Source organism: Sebastes umbrosus, chromosome 18 (assembly GCF_015220745.1).
Source record: "Sebastes umbrosus isolate fSebUmb1 chromosome 18, fSebUmb1.pri, whole genome shotgun sequence".
Classification (NCBI taxonomy): Eukaryota; Metazoa; Chordata; class Actinopteri; order Perciformes; family Sebastidae; genus Sebastes; species Sebastes umbrosus.
Window position 1 is genome coordinate 7616872 of NC_051286.1, and position 27369 is coordinate 7644240.

At 40.5% G+C, this 27369-nt stretch overlaps 2 protein-coding genes across 13 annotated transcripts in view; one reads left to right on the plus strand and one right to left on the minus strand.

Moving 5' to 3' along the window:
- The window catches only part of LOC119476842 (nesprin-2-like), an 85253-nt gene extending 64215 nt beyond the window's left edge, over positions 1 to 21038 (minus strand). For 2 of the 12 annotated variants that reach the window (XM_037750412.1, XM_037750411.1), the window contains exons 1-32: positions 20850 to 21038; positions 20373 to 20477; positions 17070 to 17131; positions 14969 to 15064; positions 14741 to 14815; positions 14559 to 14651; positions 14255 to 14451; positions 13677 to 13876; positions 13043 to 13143; positions 12032 to 12145; positions 11814 to 11951; positions 11476 to 11640; positions 11182 to 11294; positions 10848 to 11016; positions 9944 to 10040; positions 9632 to 9837; positions 9362 to 9514; positions 8895 to 9032; positions 8665 to 8766; positions 8196 to 8363; positions 7557 to 7715; positions 6725 to 7468; positions 6211 to 6345; positions 5780 to 5908; positions 5479 to 5636; positions 4269 to 4605; positions 3048 to 3163; positions 2814 to 2943; positions 1861 to 2723; positions 960 to 1118; positions 708 to 858; positions 341 to 499 (exon numbers count right to left, since the gene is read on the minus strand). In XM_037750412.1, coding sequence (XP_037606340.1) covers positions 341 to 499; positions 708 to 858; positions 960 to 1118; positions 1861 to 2723; positions 2814 to 2943; positions 3048 to 3163; positions 4269 to 4605; positions 5479 to 5636; positions 5780 to 5908; positions 6211 to 6345; positions 6725 to 7468; positions 7557 to 7715; positions 8196 to 8363; positions 8665 to 8766; positions 8895 to 9032; positions 9362 to 9514; positions 9632 to 9837; positions 9944 to 10040; positions 10848 to 11016; positions 11182 to 11294; positions 11476 to 11640; positions 11814 to 11951; positions 12032 to 12145; positions 13043 to 13143; positions 13677 to 13876; positions 14255 to 14451; positions 14559 to 14651; positions 14741 to 14815; positions 14969 to 15064; positions 17070 to 17131; positions 20373 to 20448 — 5703 coding nt within the window. In that variant the 5' untranslated portion in view covers positions 20449 to 20477; positions 20850 to 21038. Of the gene's footprint in view, positions 1 to 340; positions 500 to 707; positions 859 to 959; positions 1119 to 1860; positions 2724 to 2813; positions 2944 to 3047; positions 3164 to 4268; positions 4606 to 5478; positions 5637 to 5779; positions 5909 to 6210; positions 6346 to 6724; positions 7469 to 7556; positions 7716 to 8195; positions 8364 to 8664; positions 8767 to 8894; positions 9033 to 9361; positions 9515 to 9631; positions 9838 to 9943; positions 10041 to 10847; positions 11017 to 11181; positions 11295 to 11475; positions 11641 to 11813; positions 11952 to 12031; positions 12146 to 12439; positions 12515 to 13042; positions 13144 to 13676; positions 13877 to 14254; positions 14452 to 14558; positions 14652 to 14740; positions 14816 to 14968; positions 15065 to 17069; positions 17132 to 18323; positions 18417 to 20372; positions 20478 to 20849 lie in introns of those variants that run through there. The other 10 variants (XM_037750409.1, XM_037750407.1, XM_037750410.1 and 7 more) reach the window with 9 other exon arrangements.
- Positions 21039 to 24456: 3418 nt separating this feature from the next.
- atp5mj (ATP synthase membrane subunit j) lies at positions 24457 to 27098 on the plus strand. The gene is made up of 4 exons (XM_037749965.1): positions 24457 to 24601; positions 26029 to 26152; positions 26599 to 26619; positions 26959 to 27098. The coding sequence occupies exons 2-4, from the start codon at positions 26029 to 26031 to the stop codon at positions 26970 to 26972; spliced, it is 159 nt and encodes a 52-aa protein (XP_037605893.1). The 5' UTR covers positions 24457 to 24601; the 3' UTR covers positions 26973 to 27098.
- The last annotated feature ends 271 nt before the right edge of the window (positions 27099 to 27369 follow it).

The window sequence follows — 27369 nt, forward strand, 5'->3', positions numbered from 1 at the left end:
AGCAGAGACCAAGGATAGCAGTACGTGAGCAATTTTGCAAAGAAAATAACACAAAATAAACAAATAATACTAACTGAGAAAAGATTAACATTCACAAAAAGACAAAATAATAATGCAAAAACTAACATTTTTTTTGATACAAAAAGAAAAAAATAGAAATGTGATATTGGCTTATCATGAAAACAAACAAACAAAAAATGCCACATCTTTTGATAAATTAAAATATAATATATCAACACAGGCTGTTTCCTGTGGTGGTATATTATTATATTATAAAAGCAAATGTATAAAGTTTTGTAAAAATATTGGCGAGTTGAAACTTTAAAGTGACTGAACTCACATCCAGCCAGCGGTCCATGAGAGCATCCGCTTCATCCTCAAATGGGATGATGGTGCATTCTGGGATCTTACGCAGATGAGTGTGAAGCTGCCTGCAGACACTGCGGACCTCCTCTATGCCGTCGCCGAGGCCAATCAGCTCCGCTTTTGTTTCCTGGACCTAAGAAACCACAAACACACACAAACAATACATATAAAACACACTCAACCAAACAAATGAAGAACCAGAGCCAATGATTTACCAGGGACACTGGTGCATAAATGATTTGGTCTACGTTGACTGCACTTCATTTAGCAAGATGACCAACAACCCAAACTCACAAAACAGATGTCTTCATTAATCACCTTAATGAAACAGTGTGGTGTACCTTAGTGTGCAGTCTCTGCAGGTTGTCTCTCCCCATGTAGGAGGCTTGTTCACTGATGGTGCTCTCTGCCCTCTGCAGTGTCCCACTCAGCTCACCACGAATGCTCTGAAACCTCTTTAGCAGCTCTGTTAGGGCGAAGCACTTCTCCAGCCTGTATATGTGATCCATAACACAACACACACATGCACCAAACTCAGCAAAGCACTTTGACATAGAAGTAAATCACAAAGGACTGAAACGGCTCCCCCTTACCGTTCAGTTACGGCTTTTGTCGCCTCCTCCCAGACATCCTCCACCTCTCTGGTTTGACTCCCATCAGGGATGCCTGATTGTGAGGATTCATCTTGTAGGTGCTGCAGCTCAGCGAGGTGGCCAGCAAGACGACTTTCCAGCTCTGTCAAGGCACGTGTCCTGCAGGAGATGAAAACAATCATTAGTGTACGAGATCCACAATAGAGTATTTGTCTTTTTTAGGGGGGTTCAAGGGATCTTTAGGGGGAGATAGCAGGTCAACAGTAGATGTCACATAGAAGTGGTGAACATCATCTGAAAGCTGGGAACCTGAAGATTAATTTGAGATGCAGTTCAGCACTGTGTCAAGATGTTGTAGTCATAAATCAGAAATAAACATTGATTCATTCATTCATAAAATAAATTGTAAAAGTATTTAAGTGTTTAGAACATTATGATGGAAGTTTATGATGTCCATTCCCATGCGCACTTACGTCTCATAAGTTGTTGCAAACTTTTATATATTATAACTTATAACTACGGAGCATTATTTATGGTTGGTTCCAATATATTCCTTAAGTTTTTGTATCTTCACTCTAGCTTGAAAAACTGAAGCTGCTACAGCCTCTGAAAGACAGGAAAGTCAGTCAGGATCGCGGGTCTCAGAGGGTTACATGGAGGGTACTGACATTCACTATTTCTTAAGAGTTATCATTGTTTTAGCATACCAATAAGGCTATGCGTGCACAATATAATAATGTATAATACCATTAGAATATTTCTATTTTGAACATGGCATCTTAGATTGTAATATTCCCCTACCTTTAAGCATCATATAGCTGTTGTATTTGTTAGATGTAATGCATGAAATTTTTGTAGGGGTGTAGAGGTATTAGTTTTTGGACCCAGATCAGTGTTGTACCTGTGCTGCAGAGCAGGCAGGGAGGGCTCCTGTAATCTCAGCTGCTCCGCTGCTCCCCTTATCTCCCTCAGAGCGCCCAACAAGGCAACTCTCCTCTGGATCAAACTCTTCTTCTCCTCTCCCTCTTTCTTAACCTGGCTTCTTCTTCTTCTCTGGTCCTCGGCTTTCAAGACATCCCCTTCAGACTTCCGTGTCTTCGCATCATTCTCATCTCCTTCTAGCCTACTCCTTTTGGCCTCCAACCCTGCCTCCTCTTCCCTCCTACTTGGAGTGGGATGCTCCAGCTCCTGTGGTGAACCATCCCCAGTGTCTGTCTGACGTATCTGCATAGGATTCAACTCCTGGATTTGCTCTCTTCCCACTGGAAATAACTCATCTTTTCTCTCCCTCTTCCTGCTTCTCATCAGCTCTTTCTCCACGTCCACAGCTCGCTGGGACAATGATGTCACCACATCCTGGCACGTCACTGTTGCACCATCCACGGTCAGAGTCATCCCCGCTGCCTTTAAAGTGCTGTCAACGCTATCAGCTTGCTCCGCGGCAGTCTGCATCCTCTGCTGCATTGCTGCCTGCCAAGAGTGTCTCTCCTGCTCCCAGTCTGCCTCGTGTTGCTGTCTGCTGGGGTCCTGGTTCGCCAGCAGGTTCCGGATCTCGGCCTCCACTTCCCTCACTGTGGCCAGGAAGCGATGCAGAGCCCGGGCCGCTGACTGAACCTTCTCCAGCCGCTGTCTGAGCTGCTCAAGATGATGGACACCGCTGTGGAGAGCCTGGCAGAGGGATGAAGGGGATGTGGCTCGTCTTTCCTCTTCAGCTCCTCGTTCCGATAGCTTTCTCATTTCAGACCGCAGTCGGTCATCCATCTCCTGGGTAACGCAAGATGGATTAATAATAATGTTTGCATATTTCACTCTCTGAATTAAAGTGTCAATTGTTATAAAAACATATAGATGTACCTTTAAATCAGATAGTAGTCTGGGATCAGCCAAGGTGAAGGAGGAGATGTCCACAGACTCTCTGACGATCCGGTCCAGTTGTTCTGTGATCAGTGCCATCAGGTCAGCAGTATTCTCTAGAGATGTCATCCTGACACAAACCAAAGAAAGTTGTTATTATAAATACAGTAAATCTACACTGAATTGTAAATCTTCAAACAACAGAAATGTAAGAACTGAGATATTAACCCATACCTTTCAAGTACTTCCTGTTTGGAGGAGTGCTCTTCCTGTTGGATGGCAGCTGTCTCTGGGAGGAGGGTCCACTCAACCTCCTGCTTGGTCTCCACGGTGTCGCCCCTGACAACCGCCTGGGAGATGGGAGAGTCGCATAGTAAGAGTCCAGAGAAGGAAAGAGCAAGAGATGGAGCGGCGAGCGAGCCTATCCAATTACTGAGGATTAGTGCTCTGCAGCTGGTGCTGTGTCTTCTACAGGTCAGCCAATGAGACGCCTGAAGTTTTTTTCTGACCAGGAAGACTTAAGTAAAGGACACTTTAAATGCAGTGTATAAAGTAAATAAGATTAATTTAGGGTAATTAACATATGCAGCATACACAATTTAATTACAAGTCACATCACAGTGTTTTACTTTGTGTTACCATTTCGCTGGAATAGTTACAGCAAAAACCCGTCTCATATCAACTTCAAATTTCAAAGCTGGACAGGCAAAATGTTTGGATAAAGAAAACGTGAAAAAATTAAAATTAAAAGTCTATGATGTATACTGTATATTTATCCAATTATGTATGTATTTATTTGTATTATTTGTTTTATTATTATTATTATTATTTTATTTATTTTCATCATAACTATTTTTATTATTATAATTTTCATGATATCTGGTGTCAATTTTGTTTATCCTGTTAATTTTGTATCTCTAAAAATTAAATAAAAAGAGTTATAAAAAAAGAAAAACTGAAATGTAAAAAGCACACTTATTCTAGTGACGTTCTAGTTTGCAGGTAGAAATCAAAGAAAAAGGCAGAAAGTAGCATACTCATTACTTTGCCTTCTTCAGCATCAGCATCCCGAAGAAGGCAAAATGTGTAGAAACATGGATGTCTAGGATTTAAAATAAAAAGACGGCATCTAAGTTATGACAATGAGCCGTCTTTCTTTGATGTAAAGCATAAATGTCATGTGTCTTATAACTTTGGTTGCAACAGAGAGGAGTGTAGCAGGCCACATAACTGCCTGACTCACCCAAATTATGATGTACTGTTGAGTACAGACACTGAAAACTTTAAAGCAATGTTTGTATGAAATAGAGGGAATTAAAACTGAAGCATGGAATCTAAACATCTTCTAAATCACAGTGAGTGGGTGCTACATCTAATGAAACGTTAGCACTGAAACCACCTCCATCCTGATCCTGAGAAAATCAAGAAAAACAAACATATGTGTTCTCTTCCTACCTGTAGATGAGCTTGGGTCTGCTGGTTGCTCTCTGTGATGTGCAGTAGACGAGCTTTCAGCGGCTGCTCTTTGGCTCGAAGTGAGGACTTTAGATTTTTCCCTGACCTGCAGCCTCTACGTTGCATCAGGTCATCCTCACTCTCTGTTGGGACGTCCCGAGCTGGCAGCTGGATGATATCAGCGCCACGAGGCTGCACTGAGGCAGCACCACACACAGGTGAGGGGTCTTGTTGTGAGCTGTCCACGCTTTGTTTCTGGAGATTGTTGCTCTGCTGTGAGTCGGCCGACACGCCAGTCGCTCTCAGCGGGGTGTTTCCCCGGAGCTGCCGTCCCCTGCTGAGTTAAAAAAGGTTTATCAGTGGGAGGTCGGGGCCAGTCAGATAGAACCACTCAGACCTGCAGGAACCTCATTAAGATTAATAGACTTGAAGGATTACAGAGTGACAAATGATAATAAATAATCTGTCTGCTTCAACTGAACCATGCAGTTAAACTTGAACTCAATTCACAGTTTATAGACACTTTTTAATACAGTAGCACACAATTCTGTTCTATTTCTGTCCAACTTCAGTCAATTAAAATAACTAAAACCTGACAATCTTCCTAAAGTTTAATGTGCTACCCAGTGCTGTGGTTAAGACCACCTAAACTGAGACCACGTAATGAGTGTATCAGAACTAGGGATGGACTTTATGACAGCAAATTCAAGGACTTTTCAATGATTACAAGGCCGTGTTTGGTGAAAATCCAGCACTCAAACTTCACACGTGGTACCACATCTGTCAGAATATGATCTTTTCGAGTGAAGAAAGGTTTGTAAAATGATTCGTTCTAAAACCATTGCTTTATTAAAACAATTATCCATCATGTAGTTTTCTTCAGGGTGTGTAGAGTTAATCTTTTGAATTGCTTCAGTCCAGAGAGTTGCCGTACATTGACGAATTTGGGTGCAAAATAAAACATTTTCAGGGTATTTTTCTCAAAGACATAGACTTTCAATACCTTTTTTTTGCTTATAAGAGCTCTGGATACACTTCAGATTCAGTCATAACACAGATCTACATGAGTTTGTACCAGAATGAAGGAATGAAACGCATTAACTTTGCTTCAGAGCAGAGCAGACATATGTGAAAATACATGTAAGATTTCCTGCTTAAGTGTGGTTATGTATATTACACCTCATCATGTCTTTATTTAGCATTATATTACCAGTCAGACGGGAGCACTGTGTCACTGGGTTGTGTTTCCTGTGCTTCATCTGACTCCCTCGGTTGGTCTGTTGCTTGGCAGGAGGATTTGGGTGTCAGTGTGTCACACAGCTCTTGGAGTGATTCAACCTCAACAGACGCAGCTCCGTCCGTGACGACCTGGGAGGAGGAATGGGAACTTCTGAGAAACAGAAATCAACTACCTACTATCTACCATCTTTCTGATCTTTTGCCGATATCATACAGTTTGCCAGTCAGCACAATCAGATGTTAATGCCATGTTACGGAGTTATGACAAATACCTGCTGCTGCAGCAAAGAGTCATGGTCAGTCTGGTCAGTGGCTTCATGCAGTTGAGCGTTAGTTTGAGTTTCACATTGCACAACAGACCACAAGATGGGAACAAAGGCGGCCATTTCTCTACGTACATCCTAAGTATGACACAAACAAGCAGAAACTGACATTATCTGACATTATCTGACATATTGACAGATTATCATGGTATATCATGGCTGTTAAAGTTAAAGGGAAACACCAAAATACTGAATTAATTAGTCTCTTCAGTTATGAATGTGTGCTACAGTGTTACAGGATAACCAGAAAAGTTAGATATTGTAAGTAAAACAGTTACTATGGAGAGCTTTTTGCTTTCTGGGTGAGAGTTAGACGAGAGGATCAATACCACTCCTTTCTAGTGGGTGTAACCGTCTTTTGTGTACAGCCCCCGTCATACCTCCCACTGCTTTCTGACCGAGTCAGAGAGGAGCATCAAGTCCTGGAGTTGGGGCCCAGTGCAAAAGGCCCCCAAACCCTCCACAGCACTCAGGAACTCCTCGAGGATGGCAGGCTGCAGACTCTTTAAAGCTTTCTGCACACAAAGACATAGAGCTGGACAAACGTGCACAGACAAGACTGGAAGCTATGCAAAGCTGAACACCACAGACCTTTACAGATTGGGTCCCAATTCTGAGATTTGAGTTTTGGAGGTCTGGATGTTGTTGCACGAAAAACATTCGCTCTATTTTAAAAGCATTCGATAAGCAACAAGTGGGTTGAAAGCTGCTTTTACAGTCATTTTGATTTGTCTCACACAATAATTAGCAAGTGCAAAAATGGATTTTTGGCAAATGATGAAAAATTCCCAAGATGAATAAAGAATACTATATAATATACTTTTGTTTTTTGACAGTTAAAAAGGGTGAGTGGCATCCTTCTTATTCTCCATCATTTAATGTTTAAAACTGTACCTGTTTCCTCTTGGCTTGTGACTGTGAAATCTCTTTGCCCCCAAATAACTTGATGGCTTGCTGGATGCGTCCTTGCAGATGAAACCTGGCCTTCTCCAGTCTGCTCCTCGCCATTGACTGGGCTTTTGAATGAACTTCGCTGCGGTCCATAACCGGTGGCTGTGGAGGTGTTTTAACACTCTGTACAGTGTTTGGTTGCCATTTCATTCTGGATTTTGATATTTGAGTTTGTGAGAGGGGTGAGCTCTCCTTTTCCTCTGGGACTGGACTTAACACATTTTTAAACAGAGCAGGACTTTTTGATCCAACAGGAGTTTGGGTCAAAGCAGGTAGAGGTCGATCATTTTGACTTGAAGCTCGAGCGTGGGAGTTGGAAAATGACTGAGGCTGGATCATGGGCTCAGATTCAGCCTCTTTTACAGAGTGAATATGAGGAACTGGTTCCCTCAGCGGCTGAGGCAGCATTTGGATCTTAACATGTGGTATAACAATGGTCGGTTTATCCTGTGTGTTCTGGTTTTTAGGCCGACCCTCGAGACCTTTTGTTCTTTGATGAGGCATAGGACATGGAATCTCAGGTGAAGCCTGATGTTGGTCCTGGCTTTGCAGCATAACATTCCCAATCTGGTCTACATGTTTGGTTCTGGCTACAACAAACAACCCTGCCTCTGGCTGCCTCTGTGTCTGATGGGCTGTTTCGACATGTCGCAGAAACCCAACGGAGCTAAACAGCCCAAGAATCTCCTAAAAAACAAAACACATTCAAAGTAAGTCTCATAGAAATATGAATAACTTGAGGAACTGAAAGCTCCCACTCACTGATTTAACTGACCTGGCAGTGGGAGACTGCCTCTGAGATCCTGTCCTGAACGCCAGAGGTACTGAGGTGCTGCAGAGGAGAAGTTTTCTGTACTCGTGCCACAACGTCCTGCAGATCCTTTCCCTCAGTTACAACCTGGTTCTCCAGCTGCAAGCCTCGAGAGATCAGCACCTAGGGAGGATTATATAGCCTACAATGTGATATCTGTACTGTATTGTTTGATTCTAAAGACCTAAACCAAACTTTACGGGAGACATTAATGTTTTATTTTGCCCTAAAGTCACACCAAAGGCACTGAGAGGAAGTGTTGATGCTCCCCCTGGCCCACACAGTCTGTGCACACCACAAGTTTATGTGCATATTATCTGGCAACAGTCAACTGAAAATTCATGGAAAAGGTGTCACACTATTACAATACCCACACCATTTACAAGTAAATACTGTAAAAACAAAACAGCAATGAGCACATTAGGTCAAACTTGGGGACAGAGAGAGAGAAAAGATACGTCAGAAACATTATAATTAAAAATCTGGGGTTTGTTTCACCCTATTTGCAAAACACAAGCTGCAGTTTGACATCATTTAACGTAGAAAACAAAATAATGCTAATAATAATTAGATAGAAAGTGAACAAAGTTTTGGTTTGCTGACTTTGGCTGTAGGTTCTGATGCAGAGCGTCGTCTGTGCTTTTCCTCCTTTAGGTGCTGGTAACAGTCCAGAGCCTCGGTGCTCCAGTGGTCCAGCTCAGCCAGACGGCCCTCCAGCCTGGACGCAGCCCGCTGCAGCTCTCCACACGCCCTTTCTGCTTCAGCAAGCATCTGTCATACAGATACAAGCAATCAGGACTGAACCTTACCCTTAGTTTGTCACACTACAACACAGGAGAGCAGCACTATGCACTCAGGATAATAGATCAATAACACATCTTGTGAAAATGTTGTAATTGTAACAACAAAAAATGCAGTTTCCTCTTTCTAGTCTTATATATAAAATAGACACAATGTGTGTTCAACTGTACATAAGTAAAGCTTCAGAATGGGTTCAGTCAAAAACTAGAAGAAGGAACGAGGCCTGTTGAAATGCATCACAGTCAGTCAGAGAGTTTTTGCAGCAGAGTACCTGTGGGAGATTTTGCTGGAGGTTCGCTGTGTGGCTTGATTGAAAGTCCGAGGACGGACTGAGAGATGAAAGATCCACCTCTGCCATCTTTTTACTCAGCAGCTGATAAAAAGTACAAGAAGTAAAAACAGAGAGACTAGCTAAGGCATGAAATGATTTAAAATCTGAGCCTATATTTTGCTGCTGATTTTCCTCTACTCATCCATTAATGAATTTGTAACATTGCCAACCTGTAGTTTCTGCCTGTTGGCCTTCAGTGGGACTGAGGCCACCTCCAGCGGCTGCCTCAGTAGACAGTTGGCCTCCCGGGTCAGTGAATGCACCATTTGAAGACACAAGGGACCGGCACTGGGCTCCGATGACACTTCCTGAGAAAGACATTACTTAGGTGAAGTAATTTAAATAGTTACATTACGTATTTAACAGGGTAACTAGTAAACTATAATCTATTACATTTCTAAAGTAACCTTCACAACACTGATGACTAGCAACCTTTACTGATGTTTAAAGTTACCTTTTATGTCACATTTTGTCTCGTCACATTCAAAATAAAGTAACAGGTCTTGATCCTAACAGTTTGAGATTAATCCTGTAAATTATGAACATTTTAAATTTGTTGTATTCATTTAATCTCGACTGTACCTTCATGTACAGTCTGTGCCCGTGTGGAAAGAACAGGGAGAACCTGCATACTTACAAACATTGTCCTCTTCATGCAGTCAGCCCACTGCTTGTTGACCTTGCTGAGCTGCTCGGCCAGAGCGAGGCTGGTTGAAGATTCTGTCACTTCAATGAGCGAGTTGCCCGCCTCGTTTAACTTGGCCTGACAGGACGTCCACTCACTCATGTCCTGCGTTAACCAAAACAAAACATCAAATGATAATCTTGCAGCTTTCAAACTGCAACAGACAGTCATAAAGGAATCTTTTTGAGTTATTCATTGATAGACTTCCAGATAAGAGGTTACCTGCGTGGCCTCAGCAGCAGACTGGGCGTGTGAATGTATCTTCTGTGTCAGCCATGTCTGCAGAGATGTGAGGCACTTGTTGTAAGTCTCCCACGCAGACACCGCTCTGTCCATCGTCCCTCTCACAGCTGCCACAGCCTGTGTGACCAGTTCAGCTTCATTTTCTGCTTCCTTCACCTGACGAGTAACAAGCTGGGAATCTTCACCTGGGGAGAGAAGAGTGTGTGGAGGTAAAGTTTTGCCTTTTAAAAATTAAAAATGTATTATCTACTGAGTTCACGAAAAAGATTAAACTACACATTTAGCTCATACCTAGCTCTGCCTTGCTGGTGTAAGCATTCGCCTTCTCCTTCAGGTTTTGGAGAGCGTCCATCAGGATTAAAAGCAGGCCTTGGCGCTCCACTGTTTCCTAAACAATAAACCAAGAAAAGTGATTACGTTTGCTGGTTTTTCAGAAAGTATAAGTTGTCAGATGACTAGATTTCTGACACTTCTGTAAAGCTACTACAAGGAACTTTCATTTTGTGTTGATTTTGTTGATCCCTGTGGACAAAAGCGGCTTCCAAGCACCAGAGTCCCTTCAGAAAACCTAATTTTACTGAAGCAGGGTCTGACAGTCTGACCCATGCAGTCCTGGTTCTGGTTCTCCCCTGCCTCCCTTCTCCCGGTGGGTCCCAACAATATGGGCTCGGCCTCCAGTAGCGTGGTCGGTGTTGGCTCCCAGTGGGGACCAGTGGAGCAGCGAGACGAAGCTCTGCTCCTGGCCGGAGGACGAGCTCTGACTACAGGTCGAAAGCAGCAGCGAAGCCGGATCTTGGTCTGTCCACGGCTGGTCGCTGCCGGAGGCCCCACTGGAGTCTGAGCTGAAGGAGTTTCTGGTGAACCTGCGTGCCGTAACTCGTTTTGTCTGATTGCGGGGACTCGGCCCCGATGACAAGAATTAAGAATAACTATATAGAAATAGCTAATCTTCTCGCTGATTGCTTATGTAGGTCACATAGAGGCATCAGTATTAAAATGAGACTGTTTCATAACCAGTTAAAAGTTCCTTGTAGTAACTTTAACTAAATGCCAAGAGTATAACATTTTTTCCCCGGATCTTTTGCGAGTTAGTTTCATATTATGTCATCTCCTGTTATCTCTCAGTAATGCTGTTCACAATAGTTTCTGGAACTGGTGTAACAAAGTTTGATGTCTTGCTCTTTCAGATACATACATGCCAGTCCTGCAGAAGCAGAAGAACTGTCTCCTGGGATCTGTAGGGAGCTTTCCAGGTCTGAACCTTCGCACTGATGCGGCCCAGGAGATCCAGTGCAGTGTGACGGGCTTCCTGGTATTCCAACTTGATCCCTTGATACTTGGCTGTGACTCGGATATGAGTAAGGCTGTTTTCAGATAAAGAAGGTGTTAATGCATTATTTCATTATTTCATTGGAACCAAACTGTAGATTATTTGAATACAAGGAATTTAAAAATGAATGGCTTTAAATGTCAATATTGATTTTAATACAATTCTGTAATGACAGAAGTTGAATAATTGCATCACGTACCGTCTTTTTATCTCATCAAACTTTTCAAGGGGCACTACTACGTTCTCCAAGTCATCCATGTTGCTGAAGGTATCAAGGATATTGACGTGGTGGCTCATCTCCTTAATTAAAGTCTGAAAAAAACAGCAAACAAGATTATTAGAAGTTTAATGGCATAAGTCTAATATTATTCTTATGCTGTTCGTTCATATATACATCTGTCCCATTCTTGTCCCATAGTTACTTCAGGGTTTCAGAACATTTTTGAGAACTGAAAAGATCAAATTGGTCCTGCAGCATCAAAATAAAAACAACCTTTAGCGTGTCTTGTTGAGCTCTCGCTTCTTTAGCAGCATCTGCATGATCTTTCACTCTTCCTGCATCTTCTGTTAGCGCTGCCTCCGCTCGCTGCAGCCACACGACGACTGAGTCCAGAGGAGGAGGAAGGCTCGAGTCCAGGTCTGCTTTACATCTCTGCAGCTGGGGATTGACACATAATACACAACTCGGTCATTGTAATGTAGTCTAATGAGTTCTCTGTAAGCATGTCTCATTCATCTGGAGAGAGACAGAAAGAAAGGAAGTGAATCTGCAGACACTTAATGCCCTAAGAAACACACACAGGATGCATTAGGGAGCATGGATGTCCTCACCTCCTGCTCCAGACGATCCCACGCTATCCTGAGAGCACACTGCTCTTGGCTCAGCTCAGGGCGGCGTCTTATGGCAGCCAGGATGGTCATCACTGGTCTCCTCTGCTCAGCGAAGGAGCCAGCGAGGTTCTGAAACACCTGACGAACCAAACGCAACCTCTGATCAATATACAACAGAGCAAAATAATACACAACAATGAATGACTTCTTGTGCTTACATGATATTTTTCTGCAAAGCTGGATTTCTCTGCAGCCGTCCGTGTCTCTGACAGATCCTGGTAGGCTTGCTGCAGCCAGCAGGTCACCTCTAGCGCTCGCTCACTTGGAGAGACCTACATTTTCAAAATTTAAACTGTCAGTAACTACACTTCTGTATAAGCGTGATGAAAAACAATTTCAGACCTGCATGATCAGTGGACAAATATAAGAAGCGTGTGCCATACTCATACAGATCTAACTGTTAACCTCAACTATGTTTCAGCTCTATTACAGCATTGACTTTTGACCCCTGGAAACAGCAGCGGAAAACCATTTTTTTTTATTTAGAAAAGTCCTCTGCAGGAATAGCCATGTAAGAAAGACAAATATTAACTGACGGAGGTCTTCTTTGCTTGGTGTATAACTACCTGGCGTAACGGTGAGACAGCAATTGCTGGAGTGAGGTAAGCAGGCATGTTGACAGGTGAGAGAGAGAAAGGCTGGACCAGAGGAAACAGCTACACCACCGCCACCAGAAGAGAACAGGGAAAATGAGGAGATTGTGGGTTCAAGCTCGAAAGAGGAGAGGAAAGCAGCATGAAACAGTCACACTATTAAACCTGTTTCATGTTTCTTGCGGTCAGTGCGGTCGGCGATATTGCGCAATTGCAGCCTGAGCGACGGGAGGGTCATTGCGGCGAGCACCTCCAAGATTTTGTAATAACGCAGACGGGGTCGCACAGACCACGTTGGCTCAGCTGTCAATCAGTTTTCAAAAAGTAGACTAGTCTACAACAACAGATCAAGACTACAGTAGAGATGAGGTCCATTCTTGGAGCTGCTCCGACCGCAATCATTATGAACAACCAGACATACCGTGCCGACCGTGCTAACCGCAAGATGCATGAAACAGGTTTTACTCTGCAGTTACTAAAGTTTAAGAGGGAAGATGCAGACTTGACTGAAAACAGTGCTGTCAGTTCTGCAGTAAAGTCTTCAGAAGGTGTGAAAGTCAAAGTGACGCTGCCTACCTGCAGATGGTCATCAGGTGCCGGCATGTCATTGGAGTACTGCAGAAACTGGGCCACGTAAGTCATAATGGACTTCTCATCGGGGTCTCTAACATCAATATCTGAGGGGAAGGTAAATACACAGAAAGGCGTTATTGTTGATCAGTGTGGCAGCAACTCAACTGTCATTTTAAATGATGTTATCTCAAACCATTCACTGACCAAATTTCAAGACTTTTGACCAATCAGAACAAACAAGTGGCATTTTTCCTCATCATACTAACTATAGTCTTTGGGCACAAATGGTTTAAATGACATTAAAAACCAGTTTTATGTTTGTTAATATAAATAATTATAATATATTAGAACATAATACACTTCTTTTTCTCTGTGCTTCCTAGGAGCAGTAATTAATCAATACATTTATTCTAACTATTCCATTGCAGCCAGAGGTTGCACCTTCTCTTATGCACAAACATTAAGGCAGCACAGTTATGTCTGTGGTAAAATGGCTGAACAAAGTAATATTCATTGAATCATAACTACTATAGCCAAATGATTCTATTTTCTGTTTGGTATTAGTAATTTGTTATGCTACTTGTTATTTGGAAACACTGTTTAGAACTACTCAACAATACTACGTAGTAAGCCTCACCCTCGGGCTCCAGCAGGCGGGGGATGTGGAGCTCCCTCTCGGCCAGGTGAAACGCCTCCTCCAGGTTCTCCTGGTTGCTTCTGGACTGGACCAGTGAGAGATCAGCCAGCTGTGGTCTGAGAGAACACAGGATGGCCAAGAAGGCCTCTCCACTTCTCCAGCTCGACTTAAAGTTCTTCACGCTGAAGGAGCAACCAACCCTAGAGCGGAGAAAGACAGATGGGGAACAAAAAAGCAAAAGAAAGAAGAAGGAAGTGTTGCTCAGGATTAGTGGTTTAATGAAGACCAGAATGGTCTGAGCCAATCTGTCTTGTAGCAACATAGAAAGTTCACTCATTGCTTTGACTGTAACATTGCCGTCAAGCAATTTATAGTAGCTTATCCATCTGTTTTGCATGTTTTTGAACTGTGGGATAATAAAGGTTAAGTCATGCAAACACAGGGAAAACATGAGAACCCTCTAAAGAAAGGTGCAGGACTAGCTGTCATTCCACCGTGATACTCAGAACACTTTTCAGGTTACCAGTGTTAAACAAACCCAACCTCTCGTCATGACACTACAGTGGATTAAAACTCACTTTTTGCATTGGTCCCTGACCCACATGAGCAGGGCCTTCTTGGCGGATATTCGGAAGCGTTTGTGGAGAGGCGACGCCCGGCCTGCAGGGACTGGACTAGCTGGGACCGAACTGCCGGACCAGGAGTCCAAGCTGGTCAGAGAGTCCATGGAGGAATGACAAGAGCTGTAGGAGAGAGTGCTGGCCAGCTCCTCAATCTAAAACAGAGAGAGTGAAACAATATATTGATCTCCTTCTACTTCCTTTTACACAACAGCAGGTTAATATGTGGTGATATTAGTTTACCGCTGGTGCTGGTACTCACATGACAGTGGAGGATGATGGTCCATACGAGTCCGAGGATGATGGAGGGCCGTCCATCTATGATGTCTGGTATGTTTATGTTCACCAGTTTGATCTACACCAACCCACCAGAACAAATGTTAATAAAAACACCCTGCAGATTCTGATGCCATGTTTTTTTGTTTTTTTTAAATGGAAGCTTACAGATTTTTTGAGAAAGTGCAGTGCTGTCTCAATGTCGGCTCTCTGCTGGAAAACCCCTCGACCCCTTTGTCTTTTCTGTGGAGACAAATCACAACATCAGCTTTATTATGATAATGTTTATTTTACCACATTTTTACCTTCCCAATACTTTAATTAACTATAGAACTCTGGGAGGGATTTGTAATCTATTCAACTCACTGATAAAAGATGCACATTGCAGTAACTCACCATCGGTCGGCCACTCATCACCTCCAGCAGGTCAAGCAGATGTGACCCATCTCTGAGGTCAGAGAAGAGGTCAGACACAAACGAGGGAGGGCATCTCTGTAACAATGCACACAATTAAGTCTTAATAAATACATCGAAACAAAGGAGTGGGTGAGTTCATGGTGAAAACTATGATCCATCATTCATTTCACCTGTTCCATCTACTACAGTAAGTATCATGTTACTGATAGTGAGATAATTCACATACGTGCATAGCCTAAAGTTAAATGCGTAAAAAAAATAAAATGTTTTGCATCTCTTCTCTTGTGAATCTCAAGCAGATGAAGGCTGTGAAGTAGTGGCCAAGTGGTGGAGGGAGAAGTCATGTAGGCTGGAGGAGACTTCACTAAGTGTAGGTTTAATCTGTTGCATAAACATCTGTCAACTGAAGAAAAGCTAGACTCAGTCCATGTCTACTGGGCAGCTACTGGCAGACTGCTGCACCAACTTCCAACTCCAACCATGAACTATCCTAAGGAGCTTCTACCTCCTTGCATTTAAACAGGAAGCTCCTCCTACAGACAAACCAATGTTAGTTAATAATCAATTAAGACACCCGAATAATATTTCTATGTAAAAACAACAAAAACTGTTTATAATCATTATTCTAATTTTCCTAACATATGCATATCAATAATATAGGTTGTTTAAGGAACTTTAAAAAGATTATTCCCCTAAAACAATGAAACCAACCCCTCTGTACTCTCCTTAACATGGTACAGTCTGAGTTCCCTCCACTATGAAGCCCATTGGATGCTTTACTGTATGCATACTGAAATGCTCTGAAATTACTTTTGTTAGTATGCTATACCCACATGTGCTTCCTATGCAAATAGAACTGCAGAAACTAGAATGTGTTTCACCTGTGTGCAGCCTATTCTTATAAATGTAGCCTACAGAATTTTAGCCATGGACGCACCCACCACTTAGCAGAGCAGGAAGTCCAAACATGTTGCCAAATGTGCTGCGTTCATTAACAGCATCAACATCAATTTTTCATCGCACCACATTCATTTGAGGTCTTGTAAAAATATCAAATCGATAACAAATTAGACCGCTGTACATAAATAACCCTGGTTCATATTTGGTGGGAAATTGGCTGCATCATTTTATACAAAACAGGAAGCTGTTCAGGGTTTCCTCGTAAAATGATTTCTGAAATGTTTCTTTTTACAAACCACACGAGAAAATCTTAAGTGCAACAGGAAGCAAAGTGGTTTGTGGGAAGTGTGATCTACTTTGTGGGAAATTTATTTTGTAGTGACGTGATCTTTCATCTAAAACTTGCTGCCATGAAACTGGATTCATTCAGAAGTTTCTGGGTCAAAGCTTTAGGTCAAGTCTCAACAGTGACCGTTGTCCTCTAGACATGAGGGAAGTGTCTCCTGTGTGGGGTTGTCAGTGGTGTAACTCAGATAGGTGTGACAGATGGCAGCTTATGAACCAGTGATTTTAGAGCGCAGTCATATGGACATGAGGTTATGAAGAGGTGTCTGGATTCAAATTACGTGCTGATCTGCTCCACTGAACCACTATTTATACTCCAGCTGAGTGTCACAAGCAGCTCAGGGTCTCTTTCCAACATGATCCGTGGTGAGCTGCTTCACTGCACCACACTGTGTGAACAATGAGTCAGCATGTCTACAGCCTGGTCCATATCATTTACAGCCCTACCACAGTATGACATCATGTTATTTTTCAACACGCTCTAAGTAGAGTTCTCCAAGATATATTTTCATATCTTAATTCTTGTCTAAATATTGCATATTGAAAAGCCGTTAAACTCTGAGCATAATACATCAGTCAAACTTTTACTGAACCGTACGTGAAAATAAAAGGCCAACACGTAGAGTATTCAAAACAGGAAGAAGAGTAAAGCGATGCAATACATGCATAGCTTATACACCTGCAGGCTTGTGTAACATTTTCTCCTCAGTCCCTTTCTGCATCACTACTCCAGCTTCAGTTGTGAGACGTTTCTTGTTTTCTTCAACAAACGCAACAAAAGTTCAAGTTCATTCATCTTATAAGCATCACACGGAAATATGATATCTCAACATACCTTAGAGAGTTGAGCATTTATCCAGTTGGTGAACGTCCTTTTCTGAATCTGCTCATGCTCCACTGTCGAGGAAACAGACAACAAAAATTACAATCTGTACACATTCAGAACAAGGTGGATTTCAATTAGGTGGTGTCTGATCTCTGGCATCAATACAGTTATGAAGTACTGGATACTAAAATCTTCTTTCTCAGATGATATTTGATTGCTGTAATATGCTGTAAATGATTTTTTTAATGGATTTTGGATGCTTGTGTTTGCTGGCAGTAGCAAAAAGGTGCACACAGTAATTAATTAGGTGATTGCATCCCCTTAATATGACAGTCTATATGTCCAGCCCGTTCTCATTCCCAGGGCATCAAATACAGACGCTTTGTCACAGCCGTAAACGTTCGATACCACACGGGGCATTCCATTAACTATAATGTAAACCAATCCGCTGCAACAGTATACGCTCCGGGAAAGTGCACCAGGAGGGTGGAGACGTAGTTTAAAGAGCAAAGAGACACACCGAGCGTGACGGAGGGGAGGTGAATGGGTCCAACAAACATGAGGCTTTCATGCAGGAGACCGCTGTTGGTGTCCTGTGTGAAAGTTTCACTTTCACGTTACAATCAGCTGTTCGTTTGTGTCCCGTGTTTCACAACGTCCAGTTTCATTTTCACTGAACAAACGTAGTAGTTTTAAGCCCAACCATGTAGTTCTTTTCTAAACCTAACTATAGTGGTTTTGTTGCCTAATCCTAAAGTGATGCCAAGGGTAACTTGCTGAAAATAAAGTGGCAACAAGGGGAGGTGTATGTGACGAGTTGGGATGAGAAAGCGTTGCAGCGTCATGTCTCAATTTGGTTTACACTGGGCAAAGTCACATGCATGCAATCAGGTTTTGCCAACAGTGAATAAGTTAAAATAAAACACATTACTTAATGCTATATGATAAGACTTAGAGGGATGCTTTTATGATGTTTTTTTCTCAAAAAGGGAAATAAAAATACAGTCAATCAGACTGATTTAAACAAAAGTTCCACTCATTCATAATCAAAGCATTAAATCTGAAATGGTTGTTTTTCTAATTCTCCAGCTGGACTGAAAACACCAACTAATACAAAATGCACAAAACACTTGTCAATTACATTACAGTATATTCCTCAAAAGTAATCTGACTTTCTCTGACCATATGCTGCTGTAGAATCCATAATAATCTAGAAATTCAGTGGGACTCTGATCTGAGCTGCAGGTAACATAAGCTACTCACCGACAACAGAGGGCTTAAAGACTTTTCGACCCTCCATGATTATCACTAATAGTCAATAAATCCATGTACATATTGAGTGAAGATTCTACTTCAACCAACATATAGCTGCCTTCTCTAACATTAGATCACCCAGAGTGGCAGGCTTCCTCTTGAAGCTAAAGTAAGGCTACCGGCTGGGATCTGGCTACAACGTGGGTTGGCTTCCAAGACGGTGACAGACATAGATACTGAGCAAAATATACACAGTCACACTCACAGCGATGATGGACTCCAAGACAGACATGTGCACACACACAGTGAGGGGATTTGGGCATACATGGTTCTGGAGAGGTACTAGACTAGATCCTAAGCTTCTGTTGCCAAAACATGAACCTATATGTTACTATATATAACATTATAAAGGCTTTCCTTGTTACAGTATTATGGAACGGCTGGGTGCAACAGTAAGTGAAGCCAATCATTATCAACAAGGATCATTTTGGTGTCAATTATCGACTCATTTACTACTTTAATTAAATTGTTCTGAGTCTCTTCTCCTGCAGACCGAACAAGCTGTTGAGACTATTTTATGATTCAGCCCGCAGTAGCTAAAGGAACTTGATGTTTTGTCTGAGAGGCAATCAGAAAACCACACAGTCACTTTCAGATTTATGAACTCACACTTGTAGATATTAGATTTGGCAACACACTCTGTGAATCTGCTGTGTGTTTAAGAGCGTGCCATGGCAGGAAACTCCTGAGCGTTTCAATCAGTGGACTCCACCCAGTTCACCTGACATGCCCAGTACTAACAACACTATATGGCTTCAACACATTAATAATAATAATAACTTCCTGCTTCAAGCTATTGTAAGATGGCATCAGTCAAATATGTTTTCTCAAGTCAAATTGCAATCATAGATCTTTACACCTAATCGATCTTTAACATAATGCAAACACAATTTAATGTTGTGAGAGTATGTATATAGAGAGATATCAACTTTGTAACATCAGTTTTCATGTGATTTACTTTTTCCCTCACACTCAGGCACTAATAATCCCTGATGTTTGTAACTGATTATAGACACTAACAGTTGTATTTAAAAGCACAACTTCTTACAGCATTACATAATGACAAAATTCTGCACTTCTTGCCATCAAAATGAATATTTTTAGCTCATGTAAAACAAGATTTATTCCATGTTAATACATGCACCGCTTACAAAGATGCAATGCTTAATTCAACAGGTAAAATGATCAAAATTTACATCGCTTTCAAAGGTGAGATAAAACAATTGGGAGAACCAGCATGTTTGGTAACTAAATATTTGTCCGATCAATGAATATGGTGACTTTCAAGGTAATTTTTAATGACTACAGCCATCATTACACATTAACTGTGATGTAGTTCTGCCTCCTAAGTAACAGGAATAGTTAGCTTGGCCATCAAACTTGATGCGATGTGGTTAAAGACCAGTTTGACCAGGAAATGAAATGTTTCATCTAATTAATGATGGAGTCACATGCAAGCCTATTGTTGTGGACCAAACAAACATCTTGGCTTTGTCAATGCCTATAATAGATTTATTGCCTGACCTTAAGCAAGTGTTTTTGTTTACTATGACAGAAAAAGTGACGCCGAGGGGGTCAGTATATGACGAGTTGGGATGAGAACGCGTTGAATCTCCACACATATGACATAGCAAACAAATAGCAAAATAGAAATTGTCAGTGGAAGTGTTTCTACAATGTCTACAAGAGTGCTGGACACACTGGCAAACCTCTACCACCTCCTCTCTCACCAAACACTAACAAGACAACAATACATAGAACTGAACTAGTTGACAGTTAACCTGCTTTTAAAAAAGACAAACAGTTATCTTTTTTCACCACTTTCACATTTTAGGTTATGAATTCATAGTGCGTATTATATGTCACATGAAAGTGATGCAAGAAGAAACATTGACATAGTATCTCCTCAACACATTTCAAGGTTTGGCCACCACTGTGATTCCTCATTACAGCACATCACATGTCACAACATCTACAAAAGTACAGGAATAGACCGACCTTGGAGGAGCTTGTGCACGTTGTCAATGTCCAATGGAATGCCTCCATCGTCTTCCTCTGCTCCGCCTGAAGCCATGTAGCCTCTGACTGCAGCACAAAGTCAACCTCGGGAAGGTCCAGGAGACACAGATTAGTATATCGTCCACTCAAGAGAAATCTACAATGCCGAAAACAAAACTAAATGCTAAGGGTAAATACTGCAGTGTCAAAGTCTCTTCCAAAACATTCAAGTTAGCCGCCTCCACCGTCTGGTTAGTCATGTTAAAAATGCACCCATACACACCCTGACATTACAACACACACACACACACACACACACACACACACACACACACACAGATACAAGTACACTCATGCAAACACTCAAACAAAGAGCTCAAAGAGGAGGAATACCTGCAGTATGGAAAGAGCCAGTACCACACTGTCATAACATAGATATACAAGAATAGACGGCCTAGTCACAAATCTCCAACATACCTGTAGCAGAGCTGTAGTCACTGAAGACAGCTAGTGCATACTGCATTACAATGAAGAGCCCAGTAGAAGTGTGTACCATGTACAATAAATGTCCTCAGCTGTGTCCTCTCATATTGGCACAACTCTGCGATCATTCACTGTGTTGAGTTCCTTCAAATAGGACTTGGCTTTAGGTGCTCACAAATGAAACAAGGTGCCTCTTGCCTATTGGAGCATGAGGACAAACAAGAGTGGAAAGTCCCGCCCACGCTGACTGTACTGTAGGCCAAAATCACTCCTGCAGGTTCTCATACAAACTTTGTTCCCTCTGACTAAAAAAGTAATAACAAATCCCAGAGTCGATTAGTTTGGTTTTCAGCTTTGTTTGCAAACGCTTATCCTTGTTACTCATGTTTCAGGAGACAAAAACACAACAAGTGTCTTTACTTATATCTTCTTTTTCTGTGAGCTTGTGCAATAATGTAACTTTTGAGAAACAAGGACATGTGGTTTGATGCATCAATGTGAAACTGTGTCAGGATCCTTTTAGAGGTCATGTCATCTCATGACTCCGCAATATACTTAATACAAATTCAATTCTGCTTTCACTTTCTCCGTCAGTTTCATTTTGAGTTATAGGGATGTTTTAAGGATTTTCCATTCACCCTGAAGAGAAACAGAGTGCACCAACAGTGGAGCATGTTACACAATGGCATCTTTACCCTTGAGAGCAGTGCCAGTGTTTTATTTGTTGTTTCACTATGGTGAGCAGACAGAGCTGGTAGACAGTCCGTGTGCAACGCAGCAGCTGCACCCTCACCTCACATTCCCACCTCCGTTATGGCAGCGGCACAGGCACCAAAAAGCAGAACAAGATATAGGACTTAATTGTTCCACTGGAAAGAACAGAGATTATAAAAGCACAAATTAAAGGAAACTGGTATCAGGTTGAATTGCATGAGTATGTGACAGTCATTATGTGACGTCAAGATGACGTTACACATAGACGCAGCAGCTCGACACTCTCCTTTTCTGTGCTTTTTTCTGTGTGCTTTTGTTCATATATTTGTTCACAAATGCTAAATTTAGTCATAAAAAAAAATACTGAACACTGACACTGACTGTCTACAATAATACCAGTACCACAATACTTACAATTACAACTACTTTGTATATATCTATACAGCTTTACATTATGTTTTAACATTTCAACCGCACCCTTTGTATGTACATATAGAACTACAGATGTTTACATTCCAACTGCACCTTAGTTATTCCTTTGTACATTTTTATTCCTGTGTTCTACTTGTGTATATAGAGCCAACACAACTCAGCAACGTGCAATATCCTACTTTTATAGGTCAAGCAAATAATGTATATACATATAAATATATATTTTTTTTACACTTCTTTATTTGCACTACTGTTTAATAGACGTGTATGCACTGTCAGGATTGCTATCTAATTTCGTTGTACTCTGTTCAATGACAATAAAGGAATTCATTCTCAGACTTATAAACTACATTTTAACCATAATTAACATTACATCTACACTACCTATTTTTTTGACTGTATTAAATATATTTTTTATGAATTAATTCTGTATCTGTGTGCAGCACATAATCCCCACATTTCAGATTCCATATAAATCCAAAATGAGTCAAAAGAAGAGAAGATGACTCTGTTGTAGTATTTATAGTCATACAGTATGTCCTCAAGGTGGAGCCAGGAGACAGCTATAGACAGGCTTCAAATACGCTCTCCCCCTCTCTCATACACTCTCTATACCACCCCCCTACTGTATCCCTCTCTCTCTCTCTCGCTCTCTGGTACCTGATTGTTGCACACCGGCAATATTTGCACTATCTTGTTTATATCTCTCAGAACGTCATTATCATGCTACTGTCAAATCCTTGTTTTAGTGTTATACGATACCAGTCACCCCTGTGGAAACACTGGTATAACTGTCTTTTATAAAAAGTGGCAGTTTCTATTTTAATGTGTGTATTGTTGTTTGTGTTGTATGGTTTTTAATGGACTTCGAGTCTGTCAATAAAGATTAATTGAATTGAAATTTATATCTGTTTATATCATGTTTATTTTGTTTATTGCTTATACTGTAAATTGGTTAGAATTTCATTTTTTTTAAATTTATTTTTTATTCTAACGTTTAATCTATTCTTTGTTATTATACTTTTTATTTGCACCAACAAAACCAAAGCAAATTCCTAGTGTATACCTCTTACACCTGTCAATAAACACGATTCTGATTCTTCTCACAAAATGTGCAGAAAAACCAAACCAAACAGTGGAAAACAATCCAATAAAAAACAATGAAATACATACAAAAAAACAGTACAGAAGAAAAGAAAATGTATGGAAACATATCAAAAGATAATTAGACATCATGAATTAAATGTGATGATAATTTTTTGATTTTATGCAAAGCTACAGTGTGATAACGGCTAGTTTGCAGCTCATTTGTCTCTCTATAATGTTGGAGATATTTAGGCCAATGTGACCAAATATTTAAGCATTTAAGTTTACAAACACTTGATGCAATATTTGCAGTATCTGTTTATATCATGTTTATTTTGTTTATAGCTTATATTGTATATTGGTTAGAATTTTAAAAAAAAATGTATTCTTATTTTATTCTAACGTTTTTTATTTATTCTTTTGTTATTATACTGCTTATATGCACCAACAAAACCAAAGCAAATTCCTAGTGTATACCTCTTACACCTGGCAATAAACACCATTCTGATTCTGATTCTGATATATATAATTCATGCATTTAAGTAAGTTTATCACATTACATCTACACAATCTATTAACTGTATTAAATATATATTTTATTAATTAATTCTGTATCTGTGTGCAGCACATAATCCCCAGATTTCAGATTCCATATAAATCCAAAATGACTCAAAAGAAGAGAATATGACTGTGTTTATCATTTATAGTCATGTCCTCAAGGTGGAGCCAAGAGACAGCTATAGACAGGCTTCAAATATGCTCTCCCCCTCTCTCATACACTCTCAATACCACCCCCATACTGTATCCCCCTCTCTCTCTCTCTCTCTGGTACCTGATTGTTTGCACACCGACAATATTTATCTGTTTATATCATGTTTATTTTGTTTATTGCTTATATTGTAGATTGGTAGATTTTCAATTTTTCGAATTCTTCTTTTATTCTTACGTTTTTATCTATTCTTTGTTATTATACTGCTTATTTGCACCAACAAAACCAAAGCAAAATTCCTATTCCTATTAAGATAGGATACGTAAAAATCCACAATAGTGGTAGACCCTCAGAAGGGAATGGACTCTTGTTTTTGAAAATCTCTAATTTATTTTCTATATATTTATTTTCTGTTTATGTGTATCTTCATTTTGCTAGAGGTGCCATTTAACTGTTTAATTGTATGATTGATACTGTGAAGCTGTATATAGATTTTGACTCTGTGAGAAAGGGAAAAGTTAAGAGAGAACGGTCGGGTGTGTGGGGTATGTTATGTTTGTTAAAGTAAATCCTGTATTGAATATATTGCATTATAATGCTGATGTTTGTATAACAAAAAAAACCCAATAAAGACATTGTTGAAAAAAAAAAAAATCATGTTCCTCCATTAGGTGGCGCTACATACCAAAAACATGATGACATCACCACCCAGCTGAGAGTAGAAGAAGAACACTTCCTCCACGACTTTGAGGTTTAGCAGCAGCATTTGTCCTGACCTTCTCACTGCAGCGTGACAAACTGAAAGGTAAGAGAAGAGATTGCGCTTATTTATTAGCAAAATCACTTTATTAATAACATAAAAAACAAGTTGTTGCATCACAAACAGCACCTTAAAGTGCAGCTATCATCTCTGCTCACTGTGGTTGTTGTGTGCTGCTAGGTTGGAGGTTGTAATGCTAACTAGCTCAGACTATAGCACAGAATAGCTACCTTACTCTTCAGTATAGTTATTGCACATGTCAATGAAAACATGAGGTGTCTTATCCCACTAACAGTGAAGATTATAAAGGTGATTTTGTGCCATATTACCTCTATATTTGATCAGTATTTCCTAGGTGTCCTAAAGGCATCAGCTAGGCCTTGACACAGCTGAGGGTCATTCAAGAAACCAAGTTAACTTAATGTTCAGTAACGTTTAACAACATTGTGTGCATGAAGGAACCAGTTTATAAAACTTAGCTTCAGTTAGGTGCAGCATGCATATTGTATTAAATGCATTATGGCATAAGTAGGACTCTAAAGTTGAATTAAATATAACGATATTACTTTATTGTCAGACAGGTCTGAAATGTGTTTTGCATCACAGGAGCTCCATTTGCAACATCACAAAACAAGGATACATACATTTAAACATTACAATCACAGAAGACATGTGATCTGGGATTAGGCTCCATATTTAGTTTTAGGATTGACTGGTGCACAAAAGAGTGCTTCAGTGTAACCTTATTAAACCGTGGAACCCTGTATCTCTGATTTGATGGTAACAATATCATCAAATCACATATTCACTGTTCAAAACATGGTTGGGGTCAGAGACAATGGTGTTTTAGCCAGCCTTAATATGTTATTATAATAGGCTGATTCATAGAATTTCTCAAGGGGTTGACCTACAATCTTTGAGCAGATTTGGTGAAGCAGTTTTGACTTTAAAGTAGTGGACAAACTCTTGTAGCATGTAGTATAACAACACTCATAATCACAGAAGTAAAAAACAAAAGAAGAATTAGTTTACTCGCCCCGAAAGACCTGAGGCGGCGGAGAAAGTAAATTCTTTGTTTTGTCTTTTTTCAGACAAATTCAATGTGGTTTTTCCAAGATAACAGATGGTCTATCATTACTCCCAAATATTTATATGAAAATACCTGCTGGATTGTTTTCGTTATGAATAACAATAGGAACTTTATGAGAGTCAGATGGTGAACCAAATACAATTTCTCAACTTGTTTGTCCTACCAGGTAAGCTTAAGAGCAACACATCATTAAATTTGTAGAATTGTGAATGGAGTTTGGTGTGGCCTTTCTCTGTATATAGAGAATGCATGCCATTTTAGGCTAGTTCTTCTGGTGTTCCAGTTATGTATGCCTGCACTGAAACAATCTGCTATTTGTGGTTGTGTCATTGTTAGTACATGAGCACTGTTTTGAGACTGTGCTTGTTGCTTTCTCCCACAGATGGCCGGACGCGCGTTTGCAAGTTGGTGGTCCAAGATGAGCCCTTACTACACTAAGGCCTACCAGGAGATGTGGGTGGGCCTTGGCATCATGTCATACCTGTACTACAAAGTTTCCTATGGAGGTGAGGTCCAAGACTTGAACAGCATGTTGAAAATGCAGCAGCATTCACATCATACGAACTGACTGTTGAGTAATGTAGTTGGTGTTATATTATGGAATATGACAGCTGCTTCCAAATTCGGTTATCATCGTTTTGATTCTATATTGTAAGTGACATAAGTTTAGTGGTTTGAATAGATTGAAAAGCAATACGTACTTGCACTTCTTCGTGCAAGGTGAGTGAATCTGTAAAACAAATCACCAATAAATATAGCACAACAAAGGCAACTTTACTCAGCGTCTTTACAACATATGATAATATAAGAATGCAGAAGTTTGAAACGGGTGTGAAATGAACTTTCATAGTGCTGAGTAAATGGAAGGAGCTGTAGTTACATATCATTTAAATGCACTGTCTCAGTGGGTTAATGCGACTAATATAACGTCTGTTGTTTCTTTCTATTCCAGGCAAGAAGGCTGTGACGGCCAGTAAGTAGCCCAACATTTTGTTTATTCACACTACATAATTATGGTTGGGCAATGATTTTATATAGTTTGAGACTATATAAATTTGTCTACCATTTTGCTATACCATTGGTGACCCCTGATCTCTGGGTGTTTTGTCCATTGTGGGCAATGTTGCAAATCAATGAGCAGATGTTGAGCAACTACATATGTTTTCCTCTAGATGTCACTGACAGATGGCTGATTCAGTCATTACAGCTGATATTTTGGTGCTGGAAGAAATTCATTATAGTCTGTCCATGCTTGGTTTGGTATATTTCATTGATTTTATGTCATTTTTTTTCTGCTCCTCTCTTTTTGCAGAGCCCACACATTGAGTTTCCCACCATGCTGACCACCCCCTTCACCTGCTGTGAAATAAGGCCCAATCGTTAGTCCAGATGTCCAGCTTCACATTTGAATTTTTGTTAATATGGAACAAATAAAGTTGCTATCCAAAACTTGTATCATTGCATTGTTGGCTTTCGTTATTTTTGTGTTGTTGTGGCTATAAAGTAATGCCACAAGAGATGAGTTTATGCATTGATCTCATCTAACTACTGCATCCCAATGTTGTGTGCTTGCTCAATGGTACATCCAATGTTTAAAGTGAGAGTAAACAATATTCAATAACTATAAATCCATTCTATAACCAGTTCTTAAAGCTCTTTGGTTCAGTCCAGACTATGTGCTCCTTTTAGACTTTTATTTTGGTGTTTGCCATGTCCAGTTGTG